Raw genomic sequence first — 19,079 nt, forward strand, 5'->3', positions numbered from 1 at the left:
TGAGCAAACAGCTGCCACTCACTCAGCAAGCACGTCCCCTGCACGTGTGCTGGTTGACATATGTGCTTGCCTTTCCTTAGGGTGTGGTGTCATGATCAAGCTTTCCCACTGAAGTCTGTGCTGCTTATAAAGGCAGTCATCCCTCCCCGTACGTACATTCCCACCCCATTCCCTTTGGCAGCACCAGCCCTTATGCAGCCACAGCAGAGGTCTTACATGGCTGCAAACAGAAAAATTTGCAGTTTAGGCAGTTTATCTGACTGGCCTGAAAGAGTTCATTCTGGCTTGAGGCGTGGCAGGAGCACACAACTAGAGTAAGGCAGACAGAACCATATATTTCAGTGTATCGTGGACTTAGATCATCTTGAATGATCATGAAATCACACCTTTGGAAGGAGCAGAGAGAAAAAAGTTACACATATATCTCAGGAATTTCCATATTAGTTCCTTACCCATGACTGATTGGCAAAGGTCTTGGGCAATGCTCATTTTGGTAGTCAATTGATCACACGTTTTCAAATATAATGAGATAATATGTTCCTGGGAATGGCTAGGGTTAGTACCTATGAACATGTCCCCTGTTTTTTTCACTGTAAGTATAATGACCTTACAATGGATTGTGTTGTTTGGTTTTGCATTGACTTAAAATAAACAGTATCAAAGATTGGAATCATAAGCCATGCTCTGTTTCAGGAGGTATGAAACACTGGTGCAATCAAAGAGAAATCAGAATTTTAAAGAAAAGCTAGCATGTTCCCCAGTCAGCTAAACCCCGCTAACCCCTCGGTCCATACTGTTGCTTTCTTCTCTTTAGGGATAGCAAACAAGTCCCTGTATGAGTCATCTAACAAGGCTGCTTTGAATAACAGTTATGATCTTATTTGATGAGTTTGGTTGAGCCATCTATCCTTTGTCCCAGCTTTGCAGAAAAGAAGACAAGTACATCAATTCTACTGAAGTTTCCACTCTGAGACTTCTTACAGCTAAGTGGCCCCAGGGTAATTAGTCAAGATGTTTAATGAGCACTAGATGGTTTGAGTCCTCACTGTGCTGCTGCTCATCATATTGTCCATCTGATGATGGAGACTGCCCAGTGATGATGAAGTGGCCGTTTCTGACCAAAGTAACATAAACCATTGGAAGACAAGAGAGAAACCAGACACGGCGACTAGTGGGTGGGTGACTGTGCTGGGATCTGAGCTCTTGTTTCTAGTTTCTGCTTTCTAAACTCTGTGCATTTGCAATAAGCTGACAATTTGTGATGAGGAAGAGGAGAGTCACAGGTTTCCCTCTGAAGAGTGTGCCCTAGCCAATAGGCCACAGACTGCTTTTCCATCTGGTACTTTATCTCCCCTGGTGCATCACTTGTGCAGTCAATTTTGCACCTTCACAAGAGGGATGGGGACTCCTCTGTTCCCTGATATTAGCAGGAAGGTTGTTTTTCTAGGCTTGGCTTATCTGTGAGAGATAACTTGAGTTTGAACCACTGTGAGCCTGGTGATATTGAATTCATACTCCAACTACTTGGTGAATAATATTTGGATTCTCTTACAGAAGTGGCTGGTACCGCTTTTCTTCCTTATCTACAGAGAAAAGCTGTTACTGGGCTTTAAGTGTTGGCATATTGCAGGGTTTTGCTCTGAAGAGCACTGCTGGATTAGGTCCTTCTGGCAATGTAGGTTTTGATCTACGTGGAGTCCAGTTGTGCTGAGGGAGAAGGAGAACGGCAGGTGCCTGCTGTAAGGACAGGATGGGTTTCAGGAATTCAACAGACTTGTAACAGAGAGTTACTTTAATCACAGTTTCATATTTCTGTACCCCACACTCTTACCTGCATCCTGTTTTGATGCCCAAGTCCTTTAGTGGGATGCATGTGTTGTTCCTTTTTGTATTTACTGATATGGATATGTCTATACTAAAAAAGCAATAAAACCTTAAGAATATTTGGCTCATCTCAGAGACATCTTGGAAGTAGTTGTCATTTATGATAATTGTCATAGCTTTTAAAAGTTTTTGGAATAATGACAATAGACACCCTTCAAGGATCTGTCCCTCAGAGTCTGCATGGAATATTTTTTTTGCCGCCTTCATGCTGCATTTTAAAAAGAAAACTGAGCTCTAGTCATGTCTTTCAAGTAAGAAATGGAGGCACGTTTCCTTAACTGTTTGAATCTCAAAGGCCTAGATGTACCTACTACAAACAGCTTTGAAAGTTTTAACTTCTGGAGAAAGACTGGGTTTTGGACAACAGAGGGATCTAGACATCTCCCTTTCAAGTGCTGATCTTGCTATACTACACTTCTGAGGTGTCGCAAGAAATGTTGCAGAAGGAGCCTAAGCACAAATGTCTGGGGTGTAGACTCTTCCTCAGACACCAAGTGCTTGAGAAGTCACTGTGGTATTCGACTTTTATGCGACAACATTTCTCTAGATATTTTGTTGTATATCACAGTTTTAAGAAATAATAAATTAAATCCAGTAACTGGGAGAATAAAAAGTTGTCCATTAAACTTGAGCTCTTTTATATACCAGTTCTGCAAGACTTAGAATGGGAAATAAAAAATAAGCTCATTTGAAAACCATGTTACATGCATATAAAATACGCATGTAAAATATTTTAATGGAAAAAATAATTTCAAATTTTAAAATAGTTTTATTCAGGGTGTTTTATAACACCCTCATTGTAACCTTTCATGAAAAGCAAGGGGCTAGACATCAGGAAATTTCAAAGAAGGAATAAGTGGGATTATACCTGTAAATTAAAGTTACAGTGGTCTGGAATTGTCAGCAGTGATTCTTTGTGTGTTAACATCCAGTCCTGCAGTTCTCACTCAGGCAAAATTTCTGTTGACATCAGTGAGAGTTTTTGCTTAAATAAGGACTAAAATCTGGCATTTGCACTTTCTTTAGGAGTGCATTACAGTGGCAGCTGTTTGTAGATTAATTCAAGAAGTCTTTTTCAGACTCCACACAGGAATCTGTGCAAGGAACTATATGTTCAAAAGAGGATTTTTTTTTTTTTTTTCAAACAAACATACATGCTTTTCATACCCTTTCTAAATAACAGCTGAGTTGACAGGCTGAAAGACTCATCATTGTGCACATGGTACATAATGTGCAACCCAACTTTCCTGGACGATAACTGCATAGTTTAAATTAAATCCTGATATCCGCATTGCCCAACAAATGGAAGCTGTATGGCACTTCTGGGACTTAGACTTCTTGGATGAACTCACTTCCTTTTTTCTTTTATTTATTTTAAGGTGTGCATGAATTCATTCCAAATGATGTTTTCACAAGGAATAATTTTACAGAAATGGCAAGAGAACCTTTGTTCTCTAAAATTCCAATTTCAGTGTGTCACAATTTTAACAGATAACACAACTGAATTCCTTGTTACTCTGAAGTATTCCAATGGTTATTAATTTCCAGGGAAAATTTGTGTACCATCTTTTTTTCTATTTAATATGAATAAACTAACACACCACACCCCCCTTATTTATTTTTCTTTTGTGGTTTTTTTTTTAAGCTGTTTACATGTGTGAAGTAGAAAGGCATCATCCTCAAGTCTTTCAGAATCAGGACAAGGAGAGCTTCTCTCATCTAGAGGATCCCTTACCTGCTCTGGAAGGAGTGACCTATGAACTCTGTGCTGGCATTGTAGACAAACCAGGCCTTTCTTTAGAAGAAATTGCATGTGGGGAAGTCTTAGAAGAGTGTGGCTATCGTGTTCCTGTTACAGAGCTAAAGAGGATCACTTCTTATAGGTAAGTAGCAGTAAGTTAAAACGCTTCGCATTTTGTTGTTTCACAGATTGCTGAAGTGGCCTGAAGGTAGATTAATATTCCCTGTTTCCTTGTTTAAGCAGTGTGTTGGAGGAACAGGGACATCTGAAAGTATATGAAAGGTGTAATTTTTAGCAAGTGAGAGGAGTATTTACAGAGATTTAAGAAATTGTAAACTCATAATTATGGGATTGAATTCCCAGTAAGAATGATAAAGATTATTAGAACTGAGAAAAGTTGAATTGGGCTCTTCAGAGCAGTTTGTTATAGTGCTAGAAAACAGCCCATCTTTACTGTGTTAGGCATTTTCCATCCCTGATACTTATTAGTAGCAGTATTATTATCTTATTAACAATAGAAGCTGCCCAAGGTGGACTCTGATGTACCATTAACACAGTTTTGCAGAAGCATGAGAACGTGTGCCATTAGGTCTCTTCATAATATTTGGGCTGTAATTAAGCCTTCTTTCAGTTGGACAATAATTAATATTACATATGAAGATTTTGCTGATTTGACTATGAAAATTTTTACACTATATTTTTTGCAGGGTTTCAAATAGTTATTGAAATAGATTTTAACATGGTTTAAAACATGTATTAGGTGTAAGAGGAATACCTAATAAGTAAGAGGAAAAATACAAAGTGTGTGTTGTTGGAGGGGGGAAAGAAAAAAAACCAAAAAGCCCTTAGGAGAAACTTTGCACAGAGCTTTAATCCCATTATATCTCCTTCCCAGCTTTTAGCATTGTTATCCAAAATGTATGTATGTTTGTATTTTACAGAGAAAGCAGCAGGTTTTTTACTTTCTTTATTTTGTTTGACATCTCCATTGAACTAGGCCCTGTCATTGGTTTTTAATTTGGGAATTGAATACAAATCCACAGCTGTCAATCCTGGCAAATGTTATTTCCTGCTGGATTAACAAGCAGTGCTTCTGTTGAGGGGAGGGGGTGAATCACAGGAGCTGTCTTTTACAACTCCTTGAAACTAGATTAAGGGTTTGTTCTACTGAAAGAAAAAGTGCCTTCTAGATTTATGAGCAAAAGCTGTCTATAAGATTTCATAGGTTGGGTGACACTGACAGGCTATAGCATGCAGATATGTACATATGTATACGTACATATGTATGTGTATACAAACACAAAATAGGAAAAGTAGAATATAATTTCTGTAGCTGTAGAAGTTTGTAGCTTCAGAGTAGAAGTTTGACTCAATTTACATCTGGCTACACCACCATATGTTTTTTGGTTGATAAATGTATCTTACAGGCGGTTGTTCTTTCAGTTGTTTTGTTTTTTTTTTTTTAATTGCACTGACTTGTGAAGAGAGTATACAATTGGAAGTTTTCTCTGTTGAAACCCATGCAAAGGGCACTTTATATGTTAATCCCCAATCCTGCTTTGTCTATGTGGGCACAGCTTTCTGCCCATGGAGATGCAAGCTGAAGTCAGAAGGGCCTGTACAGTATTTACTTTTTTAGATTTATCTGAAAGGTTGAAGCATCAAAGATGGTATTTTACAGTTTCTTTTGTTGGCCTTCCTGTGCTCTGTATTAGAATTTTATTCTGAATGTTACAATCTTCCTATTACAAGTGTCCTGTGCTCCTTCCTTCAGCCAAAGCCTGGCATATCTGTCTGATCCTTGAGGATTTGATGCAAAGACAGGAAGTAATTAGTTCCCCTATGGTCTGCTAAGGACATTTTTTCCATAATGGCTATATTACATATAAGAATTTCTGCGCTTTTCCTAATTGTAACAGGTTTTTCCAAATGGTTTATGCTTCTGTTTCATGCTGTGACTGTCAATAGAAAGCACTGACATAAAGCATTTACATTAATGCATATGCGTGCTGTTAATAATTACAATACCTCATGCACTACTTCTATTATCTGCCATCCCAGTTATCCGTGTAGTAGTTGATCTATAGTATTTATTGATCCAGTGCATCAGGTCAGAGAGAAGCCTTAGAAAACAGAATTGGGAGGAATTTTGGGAGGATCTCATCTAGACCGCTTCTCTTCCAAATATCAGGCTCAGCTGGATTTAAATGACTTCTGACAAATGTGCATCTGTGCTTCCTCTAAAATCTGATCATTTCATAGGCTCTCTTAGATGGTTTCAGCATTCTGTCTGAAGTGTCTAACTACCTGTACCATGAACAAGTTTTTCCTCATGTCTTGTCTATATTTACCTTTCTTTACTTCAAGTCTGAGACTCACTAGCCTGTTCCTAGTGGACACGAAGTACTTCTGCACCTCCCACATACTTGTTTGAACATGTCTCCCCTTTATTTTACTTTTGCATATGCAAAACTGTCTTAGTTGATTTAAGCTTTCTCTTTAGACCATGTATTCTAGATGTCTGATCATGCCTTCTGCTGTCCTCTGCCTTCTCTCCATGTGGTCTGCATATTTGTTAAAAACATAGTCTCCAAAGTAGAGCACAGTATTTCAGTGGGGGCTTTACCAGTGTCAGAGTGGAAGCATTATTTCCCTAGTCTTACAGATGATTTTGCTTATACACTGTAGTATGATGTTTGCCTTTTTTGCAGTGGCATTATGTTGTTGACTTATGGTCCACAATGCCTCCCCTATCTCAAAACTATTTTCTGCAGCAGTTCTGCACTGTCATTCACCTCCTGTCTGCATTTGCAGTGTTCGTTATTGCTGCCTGAACACAGAGCCTTGAACTTGCCTTCACTGAGTTGCTTCCTGTTTTTTCCGACCATTTCTCCAACTTGTTGGGATGATTTTGAATTTTAGTATTCATCTCTAGCTTCTTATAAATAATCTATCTCAGCTTTGCTACCTGCAGTCTGTACTTCAACATACAAGTCCTAAAACATAATATTGACTTACACTGAATGGAGGATGGTCCCCAGGGGAATCCTATTTAGTTTGTATTTCCAATTTGACAGCGATATCCATTCCATGAGTACCATTTTCATACCAGTTTTGCACCTATTTCACAGTTTCTTCAATTTCTAAGTATATCATGATCTCCTAACTTCTTAGTGAAACTGTCACATTAGATAGCATTCAAAGCCTTGATAAACTGAAATTATATTGTGTTGCTGCTCCTATCCACAAGACCTGTTATCCTATTATAGCTGATATTTGTTTGACTGCACTTGATATATTCCTGACAAATCTGTTAGCTGATGTTCCTTTATTGATGCAAATAAAACCGCATTAAAATATTTAGATAACTATCATTAATAATTACTGAGTTAAGTCTACTAGATTTATGTAGCTAAAAACTCAAGGTTCTGTGGACAGTGAAAAGGGTTTCATACAAACAAGGGTTTCAGTCCTTTGGTCTGAAAGCAAGGGGATGTCTTGTATTCTTGATGACACCCCTCTCTGGAATCATGGTCATAAGAAGGAAATTGCCTGACTGGAATAAAAGCAGGACTTGAGCTAGACCTGACAGAAGGACATGGAAAACAGAAGATACATCAAATGTGAAGGGAGAAACAGTTTTGCCTAGGGAGGTCAATACAGTTTTGTGGCTAATGGATTAAGAAAGGGAGGGCATGGACAATGCATAGAGAGAACTTAGACTTGGAGGAAAAATGGAATAGAAAATCCTTAAGTGGAAAAAGAGATGAAGGAACAATGCAGAGGAAAAACATGGGCTGAGAACTAAATGGACTTGGGCAAAGTACCATTGTGGTGGAGAAGAATTCTCTTTAATGAAGTGAGGAAAGTACTTAGACTGTATTCAAGCAGAACATTGTTCTCAAGCAGTGGGAGCAGTAAAGATTGGAGGTAATCTGAAGATAAGATTTTTTTTCTCATTTATTATCAGGGCCTGCAACAGTGGTTTTGGGGGAATTTTTTTTAAATGTTTCTCAGCTAACCAGAAAAGGTTAACTACAGTACTGCTACAGATATTTCAAAAGCACATACAAGTAAGCTATTGGACCCTGTTCTTAAACTTTGTCAAAGCTCCTGTGACAAAAAGCTACTCATCAGATAGAAGTCACGCACTGAATTATGCAGATCTCAGACTTAACTACCTTGAATGATCCACAGAGTAGCTGTGGAGTCAATGAGTAATCAGGAAAGAAGCCAGGAGTTGGGGAATTTACGCTAGTTGAGTAAGAGTCTTAGAAACAAGTTGTTCTAACAGCAGGAGGACAGTATGGCATGGGTGAATGAAGGAGACAGGAATGGGGGCAGATAACAAGAAAGACAAACATATTAAGAGGGACTTGACTGGAGGTCAGAGGAATCACACTTTGAAGAATCAGAAATATCTGCTCTTATTATAGAAAATTGCCAACCAGAAGGTGAATTTAAATGCAAATAATTCGTTTTACTCTGTAGATAGAGGCAAGAATCATTATGAAAAAAATCTGTGTTGTGAGTTCTTCTCATTGTGGCTACACAAAGTGCTACTTTTGTGCTTGGTGTGGAATAAGTAATCTCATTTTGGTACTACAAAAAGTTTATTTTCTATTCTGGCAGCAGCTAATCTGCTTTTGGAGGCTTCCTGAAAGTTTTGATGCCTGCTGGTGTGTTGAGTTCTCATCAACTATATGTATGGCCTCAGTAAAAAATGGCATAGATTTTAGATGTGTGTATGGGTGTAAAGGAACCATTTAGCTCAATAATAAAACAAAAATAATACTGTAGTAGTATAATTGTAAACTGAGGCTTCATGAAAATGGTTGCCAGTTAAATTGTTCATTTTTAAAAGCTCTGAAAGAAATCTGTGAGCTTCCCTCCAGTTTTATTTCCTTAAATGCAAAATTTGTGAACGACTTTGGACTTATTCATATATCAGATATAACAAATTTTTTATCTGTCATGGTATCCTGGCAGTTTTCAGTCTGAATCCCATGTGAAATTCATCTGTGAGTTAAGTTTCTTAGGTTGAAGTACTTCCAGCTATCTTCCTTGAGTCTTGTTTCCTTGCAAGACAGGGGCAGGGAAATATGTTGTTGTTAAAGATGTTATTATTGCTATTGCAATTTACAGTATTTTCTTTTAGTTCTTGAAAATTTTGGTCCTCTTGAAGAATATTTGTAAAATTATTTGGAATTAAATTCAGAGCATCAGGATAAAGTGGAACCAGAGCTTCTGGTTCACCTTCCTTTTCCCTTCATTCCATCTTTATTTTCTCCCAGAGGTTGTAATAAACTCCTGGCTATGAATTGGATACAATAGGAGCTGCTGGTTCTCAGCCCTGCTGCAAAAAAATCAGATGGATTAGTTTAAGGGCCTAACTATAGGTACTTTAATCTTCCTACATTTGATTTTTTTCCAAAAGTATACAACAAAGAAGAGCATTCAGAGAATTAATATTGGATGTTCCAATTACTGTGCTGTGGCTGTTAGCCTCTGTGCAATGAGGTAAAAATGGTTTGTATTCACAGGTTATTATGTAGAAAGAATAATAGCCTTGAAAATGTTGGAGTGCATTATAATTAGAAAGATCACCTGCTAGTACACCTGTTGGGTGATGGCATAATGTAATATAATTTTATGTTAATTACTTCTCTGCTTTTTTCCTGCACCTGCTGCTTATAATGTCAGAACTGTACAAAGGTCCTAAGCGACAATAGGAGCGGCATGTCACTGTTCATCAGTTTACATGTTGCATGCCTAAATAGATTTTGATTTCAGCATAAATAACAGAGATTTGTGTCGCATTTATTTGTAAACATGAATTATGTATTCACTATATACCCAAATTCTGCATCCAGATGGCTTACATCTTATAAAAGGGTATATTGCATTTAGGAATTTTCACATTAACTATGTCAGATTAAGACCAAAAAAATGTATTTCTGTGTTGATAGGAACAGGTGAATGTTGATTGTTTATAGATTTTATGTTTATTAAATACTAAGAAATGATGAGAAATTTAGCTTTTAATTGCTGTCTATCAGAAATCTAAGTTAAACTAATAAGTCTTCACAATAAGTCAATTTATTTGTTCCCCATGTTGCAGCAGAGTACAAAATATTGTTTATTTCCTCATACATGTTTGTTCCTTCAAATTAAAAATGTAATAATTATGAATGTAATAATTATGAATGTAATAATTGGTTGGCATAGCACCCAGCCATGAGAAGAAGGCAAAGCCAGTCTTGAGTACATGCTTTGAATTTCAACCCTGCTTACAAACATGCATGTATACATACATGCACAGGTGTGTGCACACACTCAGTGTGAAGGAGAAACTCACTGTTACTGAGCATCAGCAAATATATAAGGTGGACTGAATCTCACTTGCAACTTTTAGGCACTAGTAGAATTTTTTTTTTAAAGCAGTAAGATACTGTTGCCCACTTGTGATAAAATAGTATGTATGTAATGTATCTTTATGCTTATGAACTTAGATATGACAAGTGAAAATCCCCATTTTGTGAGCTCTATTTCATGTAGTATGTATTTCCTCATGCATTTAATAAAAGGGAAGAGCTAAACAAAAGCTTTGTGATAGCTGCTACTGCCGTGTTTCAAAAACAGATTGGAGTGACAATCTGTCTCTTGTGTTTTCCCTGGTCTAAGAAGGAAGTAGGTAGAAAATACTCTAGTTACAGCCTCATTCTGCCAGCCAGTCCCATCCTTGGGCAGGAGGTGAGGAGAAACACTTTGCAGTCATTCTGCAGAAACTGCTGCTCCACTGTGCTGGTGTGTTGCCTGCAGCTTTGAAAGCCATAGCATGATTTAATCAGAGTGTTCGAGTGTTTTATTTAAAATGAAATATGGGAATGCAGCATACAATCTTGTTTTGATGTGTTAAACTTACATTTAAGTCACTGTTGTGATGAAAACCACACCACTGTGGTATCCTTACTTTGACATGCTTACATTCTTAGACTTGCTGTTGTCAAAGGTAATGGAGGTTTCTAACTGTCTCTGAAGCAACACTGAAAGTTTAGTGCTAATAGACTTTTGGTTTTAAAAATCTCTCTCCGTTGAAGTTACAGGGCCTGTGAGCTTAAGCTCTAATGATTTGAGGAAGAGTATCTGTCAGCCACGTAGCTGTTAATTGAAACAACTATAAACTTCTCAGAGGTTTTTAACTGATAAACCGATACAAACTGATCCTCTTGATAAAGAGACAAGGAAAAGCGAGCTGTGTTTTGTATAGATCATTTGCATTTGTCCCACAGTGGTAAATAAGAGTCAAGCACTGTACAGGCACTTCAAAATACATCTGGAACAATCAGCTAGGTCAAGCCAGGCTTAGTAGGTCTGGGTCAGTATAAGCCATGACATGCCTGGTCTGGGCAACATGGTGCTAAACCCATGGAGCGAGACTGAAGCCTGAAGTCTCACTGTGGGCCGGTGCTGTGAGTTCAGACCCTGCTTGCCCTCCCCCAAACCAAGGCTCTCCTGTACTGGGAAGGGGAGACACCTTTATCAGGTTTTCCCAGGGTGAAACTCATCACTTGCAGTTTGGGTGTGCTGACCCCTGTGATTTCCACAGATGCAAAGCTAATGAATAGAGCTGTAATCTGTTAATAGGTGACTCATTTCAGACCATGGCAAAAGCATTTTATTTGTAATGTGAAGTACTAGGGCAAGGAAAAACATATGTCACAGACTTGGGATAGAGGAAGAAGATATCAGAAAAAGGAATATAACCATGATTAAAGGCACATCTAAATTCCTTAAACATCATACTCAGAAAGTGCAAGAAAGCGTGCAAAAGAATAGGAAGTTTCTAGTGACAGATAAACCTGAAAACATAATAGTTGCCTGTTGCCTATTTACCAGTCAGACCCACCTTCTCCCTCCCTGCTCTCGTCCTCCTCCGGCCCCAGTACCCAAAATCACTGAAATGTATACACTTTTCCAAGGGTATGTATTAAAACACGTTATTACTTAAACCAGATGGAGGCTCAGAACAGCTTCAAAGCAACAAACCTGCTAACTTTTGATTTCCATAAAAAACAAAGGTAGTAAGATAAATGAAATGTCAATAAGATTGATTTTTGGACAATTTTCTAAAGGACAAGCAGGATACATTAATATCTGAGTCTGGAAATGTGAAAGACAACAGTAAGCAATATTGGAGAATATTTAATTTAGTAAAGGGCATTCCACGTGGATCCATGCAAAAATGATCAACTGGCATAGTAAGCCAGAGCATTTAGAGAAAGAAATATCAAATAAAAAATGGTAAGAAATATGGCTTTTTTTCTGAATTAAAGTATATTCCTGTACCTTTCAACTTCTTCCTGAAACCATTGAAATGGACATTTGGTTAGCCAATAAATAAAAGCAGTGAATATGTTTATAAATGATGCCATGCAATAGTCTCCAAAGTCACCTGTCTAAATAGTGAGGGGGTTCTAAGTGCTCTTAGAAATGTTAAATTTGTGGGTTTGGGGGGGAAGGAGTAGAATAGAATACCATGAGTATTAATACCAGCAGTCTTTGATTTTATTTCTAGCTCATTCCGAAGTTTTTATTAGTTTTTAATGTATAACTCATGGCAAAGTTGCACCAGAGAAAGGTAAGTTAGGTAGTCAAATAAGAACGAGTGAACATGTGGGTATGTCCTCCTTTGAATATGTATTGTTATAAAGTTTTTGTTGGTATCTGTGGCAAATTATATGCCAGTATATGTGAAGAAATGCCATAACTTTGGGCATCATAACAAAGGAACAACATTAATGGCCAGTGCTTTCATCTTTTAAAGTATATTACGTAGTAACCACTCTTGATGTATTGAGCTCTTCAGAAGAGAAACGCTGATTTAATAGAAGTATCGTAGGAGTATATACAATGAAATAACAGCATATTGAAATCACTCCATGCTATTTAAGCTACAGTGGCAAGAAACTGTATCTTACAGTGTAACACCTCAGGAGGTTTTCCTTTACTTTAAAGAAAAGATCTGTGGAAAGTGAACTTCTGTGATTTCCACAGCAGCAGCTATTTCATAAGTAAATGGTCACAGGTGGTAAAGAAGGAGATTATGCTGTAAATAATCAAGCCAGAACATTCTTATAGAAGGGCTTCTTAAATAAAATCTTTACATTTTTGTACATAACCTTTTACATAATATTAAGTGGACATAGGTATACTCAATTTAGGATAATTTTTGTTCTCCAGGTGGGGCACCCCAGATGAAGCTCAGACTTGACACTTATCAGAAATAATAGAACATTAAATATATTATGTGTAGTCTGGTGTTTTTTCATGATACCTGTGGAGACTAGCAAGCTGCATTCTTTGTCTTGCGAATTTTACGGCATAAATGAACATGTGTTTTTTATTCTTATTATCAATTACCAAAACTCAATCTCTAAATTCCTATGTCTATGTAATTACTAAAAATGCAATTCTTGCAGAAACAATTGAAGAACAAGTGATCACTACATAGAGAGAAAAAGAGATCTGCATCTCTAGTTGATTAAAAAAAAAATCCTTTTTGCCTCCTCGCACAAGAAGAAGGAGAAGAGGGAACAAAAAATGAACAGTCTATTATTCCACCACAAATAGATAATCTCGGTGAGGCTCCTTCTAACAGACATGGCTGTGATAGTGAGGAGCAGGTAGCACACGGGTCAGTGGTCAGTGACAGGCATCAAGGTGACTAAGCTGAGGGAAACCGTTCACTGAATGACTAGAGCTTAAATAGTCAGACGTGATGGATTGTGAAATAGATCTGTTTGTTTTTAATCAGTATTTCATTGCCAGTGTTGCTTTTTAACATTACATATATTTTGCTTGATTATACCAAGAAAAATATGTTGTATTTTAACACAAAGGGAATCTAGTACAGTATGCCATCATCCTCATGGCAGAAAGGGTACTGATAGCACACGAGCATAAAAAATGGCATTCCAGCTTTTGTGAGCTGGTTGCTGATAGCAACTTGATGAAAAATGGATCTACCTTACTTTTATAATGAGGTCAGAATGATTAAGCCAGCATGGTGGGCCCAGTGTGCAACTCCTGCTGCTTTCAAAGACTGTGTTGTGTTGTGCTGGCTGGATCTTCAGTTGAGGTGAGATGAGGGGCAGCATGGCTGGGAACAGCATTACTCTTCCAGGCAGCTTCCCGTCGGAGAAGGGAAAAGGGGAGTCCTGAGAAAACATTGGATCTGGTGCCAGGGGCACGTACAGTCTGTGGATGGTTGTCAGCCCTGGGTGGGTCTTTTATTGGCAAACCATCTCTGATGGTCGTCAGAATAGCGGACAAATACCAAGGACGGTGGCTGCAGAAAAGTGGTCGTTAGGGAAAGTATATACTGAATCGGACTGACTGAGGGAGGGGGGCATGTACTTTGGTGAAAGTGGAAGAGAGAGGGGCAACTGTTGGTCTGTCCTCTTGCTGCATCCTAGTAGGTCACATTTTGTTGGTTAAAACGTGTTTAAAAAAACCCACTACTGACACTGAAATAAAGCGATGAGCCCAGAATGAAAGAAATCCCATAGCAGCCTTCAAAGTTCATGGAAGTGCTGAAGATGGTTAAGTTCTATTCTTAGATATACAGGAATGATCCTGGTGGGGTGAAACATCTTGTGAAAGTCACAGAATGTATCAGAAGTAATTTTAGGAAAAGAATTCACTGGTTCGCTCCCTATTCTGTGTTTAATAAAAAAGAGTGTATATTGATATAAGAAACCAACATTAATAATTACTGTTAATTCTCCGAACAAAATAACTGCCAGTGTTCTTAGAAAATTGAGAGGCAAATGATTAATGCCTGCTATGGGGTATGATGTATGCTGGATTCATTGAAATATTTAGTTGACTAATGGTCGGATAAGTATGGATATATGCTCTAAGATCCTAACACTGTTACAAATGTTAGAATCCTCTGTATGCATAATAATATGGAAGCTAATTTTTCAGCTTGCCCTAATGCCTCATTCATAGTTTCAGTGAACTGTGGGTCCAGATTCAACATGAAAAGTCACTTGTAATCATGTGAAATGAAGAAGTTGCGATTACGATGTGAATATTTTCTTGGAAGGACTAAATGAGTGGATTATGTACTTATCCCTTATTTAATAATACCTAAATGAAATAGTCCTAAGGAAATAGAGGATTAACAAATAAGAAGTATAATACACAGCAAGTGGTCTAGCTGAAGAAAGACTACATAATCTAAAATATCCTCAACTAAATCCACTGTAGCAAATTTAGCTGGGAGACTGAATTACTTCAGATACATGTGTGCTTACAGTGGTCCATTTGGGTCAAGGCTAAAGTTCAGGAAGGATAGAGAAGGACTCTCAGGCCGCCTTTGTGTTCTTGTACCTATCCAGTCCATGAGTAGAGGACTCCAGCTGTGAATGGACATAATCTTCTTAAGAGTAAAAAATCTAAATATTTGTGTAAAATCAAGCAAACAAATGTAGCATAATAGCGTAGAGATACACCGAAGAGCTTGAATTCTGTTGTTTGTAAATCTCTGAGTCATTGTGCAGCCCAGCTCTCACTAAGGTCAGTTGAAAAATCTGTTGACTTCAGTATATGTAGAACAGCCATTCACCAATTAAAAAACTTATTTTCTCCCAAACTAACATTTTACCAAAGTTGCAGGATATATATGAAGACAGATTGATTTCATATGCAACTGTATTCAAAAGTGTTGGTATTTCTGTGTGAAAGTTGCACTCCATTTCTGTATTAGTGAAATTGCATTTATAGGTTCTAAATGACATTATCAGAGAGTAAGGACATGCATTTTAGTGTTGCTTAGTGACACAAGTTAAGGACCCATGTTTCCATTCCTAGTTCCTAGCTACCTTCTTTTCATCTAAAACAAAGTTTCCTCTCTGCTTTTTTCCAGGTCTGGAGTTGGTGTGACAGGTTCTAGGCAGACGTTATTTTATGCAGAAGTAACAGACCAGATGAGAACTAGTGAAGGAGGTGGCCAGCCTGAAGAAGGAGAGCTGATTGAAGTTGTAGAAATACCTTTAGAAGACTCTATGAAGTTTGCTTATGATGAGACTCTCCCGAAGACGATGGGTGTCATCTTCAGCTTCATGTGGTTCCAAAACAACATAGCACCCAAGTTACCAAAAAAATAAAGTGCCATGATTTTAAGAGAAGCTTTCCTGCTGGTTCTGGGCATAGAGGAAATTGCAAATCTGCCTGCCTTGGTCAGCTCAACTTTTCACAGAGAAAATCTTTCTTTAAATAAATTTGGAAATCTGAATTAAAATTCTGACTCGATTTCCATCATTAATAAAACACTTACTGGCTTCACTGGGGCCAGGATTTGCCTCTGAGAAGCAAATGTTGATTTTTGCACAAAGGCTAAGTAAATGTGTCCAGTTCTCCTTTTTCATGGCACTGCTCTACCACTATTTTGAAGAGTTGCTCAGGACTTCAGTGCAGCTGCTGTACGAGCCTGTCACTGTGGTCTGTACGTACTGGCAGCTGTGTATTCACTGTAGTTTCTGATATTTCGGGGGGAGGCAGCAAACCATAATAGTCACAGATACACTAACTATATTCCTGAGTTCTGCGCAGCTTTCAGGGAACAGCTTTCTCTGTGGTGTGTAGCTCCTGTACAGAGAAAATGTTTGCATTTCTGAACATGCAAACCTTTATTTCATAAGCAAACATGTCTGTAAATCCTTCTGCTCATGTGTCATTTTGACAATAGACCAGCTGTAAGACTGTGTGCTTCTGTTTGTTCCCACTGTAATGCTGAGCAGCAGTGATGTGCTAGAGGGTTGAATGATGGGGGCTTCTACTGGAACACATGTTTCTTTGTTTGTTTTATGGGTAATACTTGATTAATTAGATCAAACTTTATCCTCTAGAGCGGGATTCAAGAGGCCAAATTCTTTTAATTTGACCCTGAGGTGACTAATACAAGTGATTTCTCTGAGGTGTTGTGGTCTCTATTTCCTTATCACCTAAATGGGAAGAATGGGACTTAACCCCTCAAATAACGCTCCTTGAAATCTAGTGATCAGAAGTGCTTTATTGAGAGATTGTATCACCATTTGTGCAGTTTACATCGAACCCGTGCAACCTGCACAGAGCAACACGATTTAATAAAGTGGTCTAATTAGAACGTATATTACTTGTTCTGTCAGAATAGTTTAGATGTGGACTATTTGTCGTGTGAAACTGTTAAGAGCATGATGAAAGGGAATCACATCTGGCAATTTAATTGTACACTGGTTTGTGTTATTCACTGACTTAATTAACATGCCTACATTATACGTGCTTCCAGGATTACTGATGTACTAGGTACGTTTAGAAGATGAGTACTGCAAATATACAAACTTTCATACAGCAACTGGAATAAATGCAGTGCAGATGCCTGAGGGTATCCAGTGGCTGATTTAAAATCACTGCATGTCTAAATAGGTGTATAAATAATTTAAAAAAAAAAAAATGATTTTAGAACTGGTACTTGCTGGTTCTCCTGCTGACAGGGAGGAAAGGTCCTTGGAAAGCCACTGAAGAAAGAGCAGCCTTCATCTGTGGGAGTCAGACACTTCTGTGAAAGTTCAGACACATTTGCATTGAACTGTGCCTGGTCTGTGGTGAGTCGAGGGCGGAGTTATCATGGAAAGCAAATAAATTCTGTCTGTCTGGTGTATTTACATTGGAAGGTGTTTCAGGGTGGGGTCTCCACTGCTCAGCATCTTTACAGTGTGTAGTGCAATGTGTCCTGATTGCTGCTGAGGCCTTTATGAACTACTACAATATGTATAATAAATAATGTCTTTTATTCCAGGCTGTAGTTACAAAAGTATCTTTCTGATTCTATCAAAATTATTATACAGTAGCTTGCTGATCTGTTTCATGTCAAGGTAATAAGTGTGTGTGTACACATGTCAAAAGCCTTTTTTGCTGTATAATGCAGTAATTTGAAAAAATAAATCAAGTGTAGTGGAGGAGGGTCAGAGTTTAAAACTTTTCAAAGCAGCATTTATGTATTTATACCATTTGCCCTTGAATTACAAATGGACAAAACTCTACTTCTAATGAGGCTCTTCACGCGATGCTGAGAGCTTTCCCCCAGTCAGACATTCCCTCCCCTGCCGCCTCCAGGACCTGGAGGCAGAGCTTCACAAGGTGCACTCACATTGCCTTAACGGCCTCGGTGAGAGCCCGTGGCTTTGACCCACCCGCGTGGGTGCCAAGTGTTCAAGGTGCGATTCACCAGACTAAATACACATTTCACTGATTAGTCTGTCTGGAAGTGCCTTCAAACCTCAGCACCTGCGTTCGATTTGGACTCCTCAGACCTCTTGGAGGAGGCAGGCCTGATCTGATCAGGCCGGCGCTGGATCTGTTGTGCCACCAGGCCACACACATGTGATGAACGACAACAGGCTGCCAGGGAGAGCACACGGCCATACCCAGTGAAGGGGAGGATGGAGATCTCCACATCTCTGCGCATCACACAGCTGGTGCCAGCCGCTCGTGCCTTGGCTGCACGTCTTTGAGCCAGACAGTTTGAAACACAAATCTTTTGCGCCCTCCAAGGCGCTGTGGCTGTCCCGCTAACGTACGGTCCCTCGCCAAGAGTGTGTGTGTTGGGAGGGTGCCAGGGGCGGTGCCAGGCTTGCCAACATCTGGCCCAAACCGCTGCTGCTGGTCAGCAGAAGGCTGTTCCCCATCACTCAGACAGCAGGGTGGAGGGCTTGCAAGTTGGACGTGCCTGAGGCCTGTCTGCTGGACGTGCCTGGGGCCGCGCAGGGCGGTACAGAGGAGCTGCTGCCACCGGAGCAGCAGCAGAGGTTTTCCGGGCGTGGGTGAGAGTGGGAAATCTCAGCGTGGGAAGAGGGGACACAGCATGGAGGGGTGCACATGGCGGGGAAGCCACAGCCCTCGTGAGGGCACAGGGACAGCCGCATGACCTCGCCAGTGCAAGCGATGGGCTTCAGACTCACCATTTTTTATGCAGTTGCTAATTCTCTTCCAGATAACTGTGACAGGGCAGTTCACGAGCTGGGCAGTCCCTCAGCACTTCATGATCCGGAAGGCCAGGCAAGAAGCTGAGCAGAATTGCCCCCACCTCCCAGTCCATCCCACCCCAGAGGTCTACGGGGCAGACACCTACAAAATCCCAGGGGACTGCGGTGGCTCTAAAGCCTTTACACCCCAAGGGATGCTACACCCTGGCCCTGTGCTCTGCCCAGCCGTCACCACGATTTGTAATTCTCAAACAGCAAATGGTCAAGGGATTACATTGGTTTCCTTCCACAGTTTGAGAATTTTCCACAGAAACAGCAGAGATGTGATACCATGAAAGCTGTACATAGAGTGATGTTGTGTCTGGTGTTTGGCTTTGCAATATTAAATACAAACATATCTTCATCCTTTTCCTTTTGCCATG

At 39.3% G+C, this 19,079-nt stretch overlaps 1 protein-coding gene across 2 annotated transcripts in view; it reads left to right on the forward strand.

Moving 5' to 3' along the window:
• NUDT14 (nudix hydrolase 14) overlaps positions 1-17,631 on the forward strand; it is a 61,223-nt gene extending 43,592 nt beyond the window's left edge. For both annotated transcript variants that reach the window (XM_074820984.1, XM_074820986.1), the window contains 2 exons: positions 3,530-3,767; positions 15,561-17,631. In XM_074820984.1, coding sequence (XP_074677085.1) covers positions 3,530-3,767; positions 15,561-15,801 — 479 coding nt within the window. In that variant the 3' untranslated portion in view covers positions 15,802-17,631. The remainder of the gene's footprint in view (positions 1-3,529; positions 3,768-15,560) is intronic.
• Positions 17,632-19,079: the final 1,448 nt, after the last annotated feature.

This window comes from Strix aluco, chromosome 4, assembly GCF_031877795.1.
Source record: "Strix aluco isolate bStrAlu1 chromosome 4, bStrAlu1.hap1, whole genome shotgun sequence".
Taxonomy (NCBI): Eukaryota; Metazoa; Chordata; class Aves; order Strigiformes; family Strigidae; genus Strix; species Strix aluco.